General features: G+C 43.8%; 1 protein-coding gene across 1 annotated transcript in view; it reads left to right on the top strand.

Moving 5' to 3' along the window:
• The window catches only part of mcm8 (minichromosome maintenance 8 homologous recombination repair factor), a 20,106-nt gene that overhangs the window by 1,837 nt on the left and 5,769 nt on the right, over positions 1-12,500 (top strand). Inside the window, exons 2-18 of the mRNA XM_079688002.1 lie at positions 1-222; positions 465-530; positions 613-695; positions 1,074-1,223; positions 1,796-1,893; positions 2,678-2,876; positions 4,195-4,280; positions 4,564-4,709; positions 5,199-5,273; positions 5,361-5,487; positions 6,453-6,483; positions 6,842-6,979; positions 7,202-7,262; positions 7,352-7,432; positions 8,411-8,606; positions 9,158-9,371; positions 9,465-9,674. The exon at positions 1-222 is cut by the window's left edge and continues 152 nt beyond it. Of these exons, the coding sequence (XP_079544128.1) occupies positions 1-222; positions 465-530; positions 613-695; positions 1,074-1,223; positions 1,796-1,893; positions 2,678-2,876; positions 4,195-4,280; positions 4,564-4,709; positions 5,199-5,273; positions 5,361-5,487; positions 6,453-6,483; positions 6,842-6,979; positions 7,202-7,262; positions 7,352-7,432; positions 8,411-8,606; positions 9,158-9,371; positions 9,465-9,674 (2,183 nt within the window). The remainder of the gene's footprint in view (positions 223-464; positions 531-612; positions 696-1,073; positions 1,224-1,795; positions 1,894-2,677; positions 2,877-4,194; positions 4,281-4,563; positions 4,710-5,198; positions 5,274-5,360; positions 5,488-6,452; positions 6,484-6,841; positions 6,980-7,201; positions 7,263-7,351; positions 7,433-8,410; positions 8,607-9,157; positions 9,372-9,464; positions 9,675-12,500) is intronic.

Consider the following 12,500-nt stretch of genomic DNA (forward strand, 5'->3'; position numbering starts at 1 on the left):
GTGGTGGGGGAGGATGGAGAGGAGGAGGAGGAGGAGGAGGAGGAGGTAGTGGGGGAGGGTGGAGAGGAGGAGGAGGAGGGGGAGGTAGTGGGGGAGGATGGAGAGGAGGAGGGGGAGGTAGTGGGGGAGGATGGAGAGGAGGTGGGGGATGGAGAGGTAGACCATGGAGAGGAGGATCAACTGGTGGAGGAGGGGGAATCAATACCTTCAGCAACCAGAGAGGTGAGTTTGAATTCCCTTCCATTTTATGAATGAATACAAAACAATGTGACGGAGAAACAAACATCTATTGAACAAACATTGTGTTAGAGGATCTACAGTAGCATCTGTTTGCTGACAGCGTGTTTAAGAAAAGTAAATACAAGTATCTTAAATTCTATCTAATTAAAATACAAGTTTGACATAAAAAGCTGGAACAACATGCGTCATATTTCACAATCCTAACGTCCTGTCTGCCTCTTCAGTCCCTGTTCAGACCACTCTGGATATATTGTGTCCGTACAAAGGGTGGACCCTCTACTTCACAGAAGGTCCGTGGTTGTTTATATCTTGTTTTCAATTCTAATAAACATTTAATTGTATAAAATCGTCTTAATCTGACTATATTTGCAGGCTTCATAGAGAACTCGCCCAGTGTGGAGAAGATCAAAGTGTTTGAGAAATATTTCAGTTCCAAGATTCAACTTTATGATAAGGTCAGTAACGTCCCTCTAAAACAGTTATCCATACGGGTCATCATTTCTCAATAAGTCTGCGACGAGATGCATTTGTTTTGAATGGAAACGTTTCCCTTTGTGTGTGTGTGTGTGTGTGTGTGTGTGTGTGTGTGTGTGTGTGTGTGTGTGTGTGTGTGTGTGTGTGTGTGTGTGTGTGTGTGTGTGTGTGTGTGTGTGTGTGTGTGTGTGTGTGTGTGTGTGTGTGTGTGTGTGTGTGTGTGTGTGTGTGTGTGTGTGTGTGTGTGTGTGTGTGTGTGTGTGTGTGTGTGTGTGTGTGTGTGTGTGTGTGTGTGTGTGTGTGTGTGTGTGTGTGTGTGTGTGTGTGTGTGTGTGTGTGTGTGTGTGTGTGTGTGTCAGGATGAGATTGAGCGTCAGGGCAGTGTTCTGGTGGATTATGCAGATTTGACAGGCGACAAAAGAGTGTGTGAAGCACTTCCTGATCTGACCACAGCGCTGAGGGAACAGCCGGAGGTGATGCTCAACTGTTTGGGCGTGGCCATTCATCAGGTACACACACACACACACACACACACACACACACACATATATACACACAGACACACACACGTTACTGCATATTTATGAGAGGTTGTCCACTACATGTTACAACAAAAACACACACTATAAGCCTTTCAATAAATGAAGATTAGACGTTGAAATAAATGCTGATAAATAAGTATTGCCGTGTTATTCTTCATATTATCTCTCAATATAAGCTATTTATTTTAAATCTACTTCAATCTATGAGGTGTGTGTTTAAATGTTGTATTATTTCTGTTTGCCTCTTGAGTCCAGGGATGAGGCTGCACAATGCAACACAATTGGATAGATTATCAGTAATGTGAATATCATAACTCTAATACTGTGTGTGTGTGTGTGTGTGTGTGTGTGTGTGTGTGTGTGTGTGTGTGTGTGTGTGTGTGTGTGTGTGTGTGTGTGTGTGTGTGTGTGTGTGTGTGTGTGTGTGTGTGTGTGTGTGTGTGTGTGTGTGTGTGTGTGTGTGTGTGTGTGTGTGTGTGTGTGTGTGTGTGTGTGTGTGTGTGTGTGTGTGTGTGTGTGTGTGTGTGTGTGTGTGTCAGGTGTTGACAATAGATTTGGAGAAACAGGCTTCTGAGCTGCATGGGGAAGAGCTTCCTGTCTCTACACCAATCATCAACATCCCTCACATCAGCGCCAGGTACTGCACACTGTCATTTGATTTGGTTCAGGCAAGAGATACACAGAAAGGACACGACAGTATGATGAGATGACAATAGCAACTCTCACCTGAAACAATATACCGCGCATAATCATAACCTCTGCAGCGCATCAATCTGCTGCTGAGCGCGTCACATTCGAAATGGCTGAGGTGAAGCTCTCTAGCGGAGAATACAGCCTTTTCAATAACACTTCCTCAAGAGCGAATTCCAATGTCTGGGAGGCTTTTGGTGACATCCTAGATGGAGAAAAGAACCAACAGCCCACGCTTTTTGAGACAAATATGCAACTGCGTGTGTTAATAATTAATAATAATAATTGCACGTTTTCACTGCTCATATATATGCGGCTTCGGGTCGGGTTGCGGATCTTGTGCCGACGGGTCGGGTCGGGTTGCGGAACTAATTGGCAATATGTGCCGGGGCGGGGTCGGTATTGCACGTCGCCGGAGCGGGTCTTGAAAATCAGACCCGTGCAGGACTCTGCCTTGTATTGGTTTGTGGTAATGTTTTTTTCAAAGAGTAGTTTGTTTAAAAAGTTTGCCTTATGCTGTTGATGTATTGTGATTTTAAAAAGGTGTCTGTTATCATCTGGCCGGGGACAACAGCTGGAAAATATGCAATGTTGGCTAAATCTGCTCCATTTACTGTTTTTTGTGACAGTTGGGGACTGTCCACGACACTATAAACTAAGCTATACTGCACACCTGTACACATGTTGAACCATGAATGAATAAGACTTAACATTCTGTAAATGATCCCCAGGCTGTATAACTACGAGCCTCTGACAGCGTTGCGGACGCTGCGAGCCAGTGTGTTTGGACGGCTGGTGTGTGTGAGGGGAACGGTGGTCAGAGTGAGTAACATCAGACCTCTGTGCACCCGCATGGCCTTCAGGTGTGTGGGCTGCTCGCGCACGCAGTCCCTCCCTCTGCAGCACGGGAAGTACGCTACACCCACCAAGGTAACACACACACACACACACACACACACACACACACACACACACACACCACACACACACCTTCTCCTGCAACATTATGATTTGACTGTAACGTGTACACTCTGTATACACAAGTAGTACTGTATGAGGGCTGCACCATTTGAACAAATGAACTAATTCATCTGTTTGCAATTTATATCAATATTCCAATTACTTGTATATAGACCAGGGTTGTCAAACTCAACTTCATCTCGGGCCACGTTAGCATCATGGTTGCACTCAAAGGGCCAGTTTTATAGATAAGACTATATAAAAATACATATATAAATATTTAATATATATAAAATAATGTATTATATTACATGATGGCCTCTGCATTGGATGATTATCGGATATGGTAATAACTTCATAATTAACTACGTCTGAAAGCAGAAGTCTAGGGTCAATAACTACAAGTCTCTTCAGTGAGAATGTCACAAAATGATTTAAAAAGAAAAGCCAGAATCTAAAAAAAATAAGTGACATTTTAAAAAAAAAGTCAGATTCTGAGAAAAATGCAAATTCTAGGAAAAAAGGCATATTTTGAAGACAAAAAGTCAAATTCTGAGAAAAAAGTCACATTTGAGATGCATTGTGGGACATGTAGTTTATGGGAAACGTGCTTCTGTAAAGCGGCATGTAACCGTATAATAAACATGTTATATTCTTTGCAAGCTCTTGTGGGGCCTCAGAGAAATGAAGTCACGGGCCGGATTTGGCCCCCGGGCCTTGAGTTTGACACCCCTGCACTATCTCTACTATATTCTATTTTATTGTATTTACCTGCACTATAATCCGTGTTATTGTGTTGCTGTGTTGGAGGAGCCTGTGACATAGGATGTTCATTGTCATAACTACACTGTATCTATGTTCACATGACAATAAAAGCTTTGAGTCTTGAATCTAATTGAGATTCTTTTGACTGGTATTGCAATTGAGACATAATTCTAGGATCAGTGGGAATTAATTAATACATTTTTTAACAGTATTCACATTATACTATAAGTCTTAAAATAACCGTTTGTAGGCCAGGATATCTCTGCAGCTCCACAGCACTTCATTCAAAATGCTATTTTAACACATATTTGGCGTTTAATAAATATTTTGCTTCTTGCGATTTAGATATTGTACCAGTCCATATTGCGTTTTCCAAACCTTTTGATTAATTGTGTAGCCCTATACTGTTTACATGAATATAATGTCCTTTCAGTCTTTAAACACGTTTCCCTCTTTGACTCTTATTAGATTTACATTTTAATGTTTTACATTTAAACGTGTGTGTGTATGTTTTATCCCCCAGTGTAACCAGCCTGATTGCCGCAGTCGTTCCTTCCTCCCCAGCCGGAGTTCCCCTCTCACTCACACTGTGGACTGGCAGATCATCAAGTAAGTACATTAAGTTCCTTTGAACACAATTGGAGCACCAGCAGTGGAAAGGTGTGGCCGACTTAGTATGATGTGTTTATTTTAGCTGTGACTCTGAACAGAAAGAGGGAGTAGGGAAAGTATTGGCTCCATTACAGTTCCGCCACTTCTTCTAAAAAGTGGAATATTTGAGTGGATGTCAGCTTTTCTCAAAATATATTCATATGTAAAAAGTGCAGCACGTCTCCAATTGTGTACAACCGTTTACATACTTTCATTTAATAGTTTAATTTTGTTATTTCAGGGTGCAGGAGTTGATGGGCGGAGAGCAAAGAGAGACTGGACGAATCCCGCGCACCGTGGAGTGTCACCTGAACTCCGACCTCTGTGACAGCTGCGTCCCTGGAGACACCGTCACTGTAACGGGGATAGTTAGAGTTACCAATGATGGTAAACACACACTCACACACAACCATACACAACCACACACACACACACACACACACACACACACACACACACACACACACACACACACACACACACACACACACACACACACACACACACACACACTCACTCTCACACACAAAAACACACACACACACACACACACACACACACACACTCACACACTCACACACACACACTCACACTCACACACTCACACACACACACACACACACTCACACTCACACTCACACTCACACACACACTCACACTCACACACACACACACACACACTCACACTCACACACTCACACACACACACAACCACACAGAAACAAACTCACACACTTTCTTACCAAAGTGGGAGTTTAGGTTTCGGTTAATCTTTTGCCTTTTGGTGCCAGCTAGTGATTTCAATCCGGAGAAGATGAAGTCTTAGTGGTTTTAAACAAAAGACACACCTAACACACTCTCATCATTTGTATGCAGGTAGTTCCCGGGGGAATAAGGATCAGTGTATGTTCCTCCTCTACCTCGACGCCACTTCAGTCAGCAATACTAAAGGTACTGAAGCGCGTGTGTTCCAAACTGAATTATTGCGTTTTTTTTAATGAACGAAGTAATAAGGTGTTATTTGTTGTTAATGAGCAGGGCATCACTCCAAGTCAGGCCAGGGCTCTCCTGAAGATCGCTCTGGAGGAGAGGAGTTCAGTCTGAAGGAGCTGTACGCCATCCAGGAGATCCAGTCCCAGCCCGACCTGCTGAGACTCATCGTACAGTAAGATATTCATATCACCTACAGTATTACACCTTAACTGTTTGGAAAAGTAAGAACTGTCTGGATATCAACTCGTAGTTTGACTCAGACCACAGACATTTGATTTTAGAGAGCTTCAGGGGAGGCGCAGCGGGAGAAAAGAATAACGAGAAAAAGACGAGTAAAGTGTCACTTGAACACCTTTGGCTGTCTGGAGACCGAGTTCCCCCACCCCAACCCCACCTCGCCAAAAAGGCTGTAAAAGTGCTGATTCCCTTCACGTCCACCCAGAGGCAATCTGTGTGTTCTGGAGAATCACAGGACGGCCGGTCGTCAGCGGGCCGTTCCCCCCCCCCCCCCCCCCCGTTGACAGTTCACGAGCATGATCTGCATTTATTCCCGTCTACATTGCATCCCGGCATCATCCGCCTGTGCGCATCAAAGACGCAGACTCATTGTTCCCACTAACGTAGGGGTGAGTGTAATAAGGAGGCAAAGTTGACGTTCAGTGTGTTGCCGGGAGCATTTAAGGATTTATCCACCATGTTGGAAATGTAAAAAAAAGTTATTGTTTAATGTTTTAAGGAGGTGACGCTACTCAGCCAATCAAATCGGTGCAGTCAGCACGATAGACTCAAACACAGAGACGAGAGAAACAGTCGGAGTAATTTCAAACGGCGGAAGGTAGACAGCGAAAACAGAGCATTTAATGACATGTTCTCTTACTGGACCTCTTTGAAATGCAATTGAATGCCCCTGCATTATAGCAACAAAAACAATAATAATAATAGCAATAACAATTGGGAGGGGGGGCGGCTGTTCTTATGTTCTCTGAGGGGAGGCTCACCTTTCCACACTTTAAAACCCCCTGCTTTAGAGGGTAACAGCTTCTGATGAAGGAAACAAAGCTGGCTCTTTTTGGCCCCATCTAGTGGTTCAAGTATCAAACTTGGTATTTTACTCCTTTTTTCTCCCCCGTTTTCCAGGTCTTTGTGTCCTGTCATCTACGGCCACCTGGTGAGTTGTCAATTGTCCAACAAAATAAAGAACACCAACAGCCTTTTCGTATCCATTTACAAAGGGAAACACAGTGATGCCATTAATACAGCTGACAAACAGGATATTATTTATTTTTGATTTGTTGCAAAAAGGGGCTGTGAATTACTGTAAAGCTAAGGCAGCTCGACCTCAGTCAGTCTTCTAATCCTTTCAATCTTGCCTTAAATGACCTCCATTGTGACCTCTTCAACAGCACTAAGTCACATGACCCAACAAAACACATTAACATTGGCCCGAGTCACCTTCTTTGCCGTTGTGCTGATGAGAAAAAGGGGAAGAGGAATGAGTAAAACAGTCTGTGTGTTTGTGTCCCAAGCTGGTGAAAGCTGCTCTGTCCCTGGTGTTGTTTGGAGGCCGACAGAAACACACGGGGAAGAACAGCGTCCCCGTCAGAGGAGACCCTCACATTCTGATGGTGGGAGACCCCGGCCTGGGGAAGAGTCAGATGCTGCAGGTAACAGAAAACACAGGACACACTCTGAACATGGATCACAGTTTTGAGGTCTTTACACTGACTTCCTGTCTGTCAACAAATGTTTATCAAGCACTGAATGGCCAAAATAAATGTCTGATCTTCTGCCACAGTATGCACCATCCAGGACTCCTGCTTGAACTGTGATAGTTGGACTGTTTGAATGTGAATACTTACTTCTTTATTTACGTGTGCTCTGTGTAGGCAGTGTGTAATGTGGCTCCCAGAGGAATCTATGTCTGTGGCAACAGCACAAGCACCACAGGTAATCTGTCTTAACTTGCTCTACCTGAATGATGCAGGCTTTGTGGACACACTGACACTAATGTTTCGTGTTTTGTTCTTGCTTTTTAGGACTCACAGTGAGTTTATCCAGAGACGCAGGAACAGGAGATTTTGCTCTGGAGGCCGGGGCCTTGGTGCTGGCTGACCAAGGTAGGAAAGAGAGGAAATGTTATTACAAAGTGTATTTTTTGCCTGTCTAATGTTCAAATAATTTATGTTTATTTATAATGGTGGCCTTGAGATCCTCACACCAGTCATGTGTGTTTGTTTGAAGTCAGATCAGCCCAAAGTAACCCAAAGTATTAAAGGGGACCTATCATGCAAAATGCACTTTTTGATGTCTTTTCTACATAAATATGTGTCCCCGGTGTGTCGGGGAACTCACGCAGCGTCAGAAAATAAAACCCTCTCTTTTCCTCCGTACCCAAATCTCTAAAAACGGGGGAACAACGGAGCGGATCCAGATTTGCGTCCGATATGACGTAATATCTGAAATGTGGACCCACGGCCCTATCAGAAACGTTGCTATCAGAAACAATGCCCGACTGTTTTGGACGTAATATGGTCGGTGTTTACATTAGCATCGCTAACACTCAGAGCTAACCTGTACTGGAGAGCATGTGTGTGAAGAAGCAGGAAGTAAAAAGGAACTCACCTTGTGGTATGACCGGCAAGAGAGAAAGCCTTTGAGCTCCATACTGTTTCAGAAAGAATCCTTGATAATCCATGATATGGCGTTTCATCACGGCAGTATTTAGTTTAGACAGTAGCTGCCGGGTCCCGCATGAGCTCAGACCCCTCCTCTTAGATTTTTATTAATTTTATTTTTTTAAAGCTTTATCCCCAAATCAGCACTTTTGAAACAGGAAGTGAAATAGAGGGATATGAGGCATGGCTAGAATGGGTGATCTGTTTGGTATTTTGAGCAAAACACTTCATAGACATGTTTTTTATATTTATTATATTTTGATATATCTAATGTCTAATATATGCTATTGCCTACAAATATCATGATAGGTTTCCTTTAACTCTCAATGCCTAGAAGACACATGTTGCTTTTTCTTTATCCCCTTATCTAATGACCTTCTTCCCTCTCTGTTTAACTCTGCCTCTGTCGGCTCTCTTTAGGCGTGTGCTGCATCGATGAGTTCGATAAGTTGGGCAACCAGCAGCAGGCTCTGCTGGAAGCCATGGAGCAGCAGTCTGTGAGTCTGGCTAAAGCTGGAATCGTCTCTTCTCTTCCTGCCAGGACGTCGGTCGTAGCGGCTGCCAACCCCATCGGAGGACATTACAACCGAGGAAAGACTGTTTCTGAAAACCTGAAGTAAGTTAGCTCAACACTGATTCAGTATTCATTGTGTTTTTGAGCAACTGCTGGACGCAGTAATTGTGGTACCAAGGTTCAAGGTTCAAAGTTAGTTTATTTGTATGGCACATTTTAAGACGCAGAGGCAATTCAAAGTGCTTCACATAGGCATTCAACACATAATAATACAAAATTAAAAAAACACGGACGTACCAAAGACGTGTACAAATGTAAAAATCCTGATTGTAATAATTAGTGGTTTCAATCGATGAAGGAATTCACAATTATAATCTGATTCATCTCCATCTTTAAATACTAGAACTTGCCTTTATTTCTCTGTGTGTGTGTGTGTGTGTGTGTGTGTGTGTGTGTGTGTGTGTGTGTGTGTGTGTGTGTGTGTGTGTGTGTGTGTGTGTGTGTGTGTGTGTGTGTGTGTGTGTGTGTGTGTGTGTGTGTGTGTGTGTGTGTGTGTGTGTGTGTGTGTGTGTGTGTGTGTGTGTGTGTGTGTGTGTGTGTGTGTGTGTGCGCATAACGTGGTTTAATCGTATTTGCGCATTCTCTGTCTTCAGAATGGGCTCAGCGCTTCTCTCTCGATTCGACGTTGTCTTCCTCCTCCTGGACATCCCGGATGAGTCACATGACCGTCACCTGTCTGAACACGTCATGGCGAGCAGGGCAGGAAAAGGCAGAACCAGCAGCGCCTTAGTTACCCGGGCTAACAGCCAAGTAGAGACCTCCATCCTGCTGGAACACTCTGACATGCCGTTGTCTGAACGCCTGCGGGTACGTTTATTTATACGGCACATTTCAACAACAAGGAAATTCAAAGTGATTAATAAAACCAACCAAGGACATGCATGCATTATATGTCTTCAGATCCCTGCCGGTGAGAGCATAGACCCCATCCCGGCGTCTTTGTTGAGGAAGTACATCAGCTACGCTCGGCAGTACGTCCACCCCTCGCTCTCCCCTGAAGCAGCAGAGATCATTCAGGAGTTTTACCTGTCGCTGAGATCTCAGGGGAACTCTGCTGACTCCACCCCCATCACCACGCGGCAGCTCGAGTCTCTGATCAGACTCACTGAGGTACGTCCAGCTAGGATGGATTTACTAACTGTATTACAGGTCAACTATCATGCAAAATCCACTTCTTCATGTCTCTTCTACATCAACATGTGTCCCCTCTTCTCCATGTCTCTTCTACATCAACATGTGTCCCCTCTTCTTCATGTCTCTTCTACATCAACATGTGTCCCCTCTTCTCCATGTCTCTTCTACATCAACATGTGTCCCCTCTTCTTCATGTCTCTTCTACATCAACATGTGTCCCCTCTTCTCCATGTGTCTTCTACATCAACATGTGTCCCCTCTTCTTCATGTCTCTTCTACATCAACATGTGTCTCCTCTTCTTCATGTCTCTTCTACATCAACATGTGTCCCCTCTTCTTCATGTCTCTTCTACATCAACATGTGTCCCCTCTTCTCCATGTCTCTTCTACATCAACATGTGTCCCCTCTTCTTCATGTCTCTTCTACATCAACATGTGTCTCCTCTTCTTCATGTCTCTTCTACATCAACATGTGTCCCCTCTTCTCCATGTCTCTTCTACATCAACATGTGTCCCCTCTTCTTCATGTCTTTTCTACATCAACATGTGTCCCCTCTTCTTCATGTCTCCTCTACATCAACATGTGTCCCCTCTTCTTCATGTCTCTTCTACATCAACATGTGTCCCCTCTTCTCCATGTCTCTTCTACATCAACATGTGTCCCCTCTTCTTCATGTCTCTTCTACATCAACATGTGTCTCCTCTTCTTCATGTCTCTTCTACATCAACATGTGTCCCCTCTTCTCCATGTCTCTTCTACATCAACATGTGTCCCCTCTTCTTCATGTCTCTTCTACATCAACATGTGTCCCCTCTTCTCCATGTCTCTTCTACATCAACATGTGTCCCCTCTTCTTCATGTCTCTTCTACATCAACATGTGTCTCCTCTTCTTCATGTCTCTTCTACATCAACATGTGTCCCCTCTTCTCCATGTCTCTTCTACATCAACATGTGTCCCCTCTTCTTCATGTCTCTTCTACATCAACATGTGTCCCCTCTTCTCCATGTCTCTTCTACATCAACATGTGTCCCCTCTTCTTCATGTCTCTTCTACATCAACATGTGTCCCCTCTTCTCCATGTCTCTTCTACATCAACATGTGTCCCCTCTTCTTCATGTCTCTTCTACATCAACATGTGTCCCCTCTTCTCCATGTCTCTTCTACATCAACATGTGTCCCCTCTTCTTCATGTCTCTTCTACATCAACATGTGTCCCCTCTTCTCCATGTCTCTTCTACATCAACATGTGTCCCCTCTTCTTCATGTCTCTTCTACATCAACATGTGTCTCCTCTTCTTCATGTCTCTTCTACATCAACATGTGTCCCCTCTTCTCCATGTCTCTTCTACATCAACATGTGTCCCCTCTTCTTCATGTCTTTTCTACATCAACATGTGTCCCCTCTTCTTCATGTCTCCTCTACATCAACATGTGTCCCCTTTTCTTCATGTCTCTTCTACATCAACATGTGTCCCCTCTTCTTCATGTCTCTTCTACATCAACATGTGTCCCCTCTTCTCCATGTCTCTTCTACATCAACATGTGTCCCCTCTTCTTCATGTCTCTTCTACATCAACATGTGTCCCCTCTTCTCCATGTCTCTTCTACATCAACATGTGTCCCCTCTTCTTCATGTCTCTTCTACATCAACATGTGTCTCCTCTTCTTCATGTCTCTTCTACATCAACATGTGTCCCCTCTTCTCCATGTCTCTTCTACATCAACATGTGTCCCCTCTTCTTCATGTCTCTTCTACATCAACATGTGTCCCCTCTTCTCCATGTCTCTTCTACATCAACATGTGTCCCCTCTTCTTCATGTCTCTTCTACATCAACATGTGTCTCCTCTTCTTCATGTCTCTTCTACATCAACATGTGTCCCCTCTTCTCCATGTCTCTTCTACATCAACATGTGTCCCCTCTTCTTCATGTCTCTTCTACATCAACATGTGTCCCCTCTTCTCCATGTCTCTTCTACATCAACATGTGTCCCCTCTTCTTCATGTCTCTTCTACATCAACATGTGTCCCCTCTTCTTCATGTCTCTTCTACATCAACATGTGTCTCCTCTTCTTCATGTCTCTTCTACATCAACATGTGTCCCCTCTTCTCCATGTCTCTTCTACATCAACATGTGTCCCCTCTTCTTCATGTCTCTTCTACATCAACATGTGTCCCCTCTTCTCCATGTCTCTTCTACATTAACATGTGTCCCCTCTTCTCCATGTCTCTTCTACATCAACATGTGTCCCCTCTTCTTCATGTCTCTTCTACATCAACATGTGTCCCCTCTTCTTCATGTCTCTTCTACATCAACATGTGTCCCCTCTTCTTCATGTCTCTTCTACATCAACATGTGTCCCCTCTTCTCCATGTCTCTTCTACATCAACATGTGTCCCCTCTTCTTCATGTCTCTTCTACATCAACATGTGTCCCCTCTGTGGAAAGAGACTGAAAGTTTCAGGAACAAAGATTCTCTCTCTTTTTGTCCTGATCTATTTCTATAAAAACCTGTCTGAGATGTTGACCACTTTATGATGTCATAACGATGTTTTGTCTTGTGTAACCATTACAGGGTGTCCGCGGGGTCTTAAAAAGTATTAAAAGTTGATAAATCAATTTAGCGAAAATTAAGGCTATTAAAAAGTATTAAACGGCATTTTCCAAGGTATTAAGAAGGTCCACAGCAACGACAACATGAAACAGTGAAACACCCTTTAATTTACTGAAACGACATGTCGGGAAACCCCCCAAGGCGGCCTCATGCATAGCGCGCGCCGTAAAATGCTGCTTATTAT

Source organism: Notothenia rossii, assembly GCF_949606895.1.
Source record: "Notothenia rossii genome assembly, chromosome: 6".
Lineage (NCBI taxonomy): Eukaryota > Metazoa > Chordata > Actinopteri > Perciformes > Nototheniidae > Notothenia > Notothenia rossii.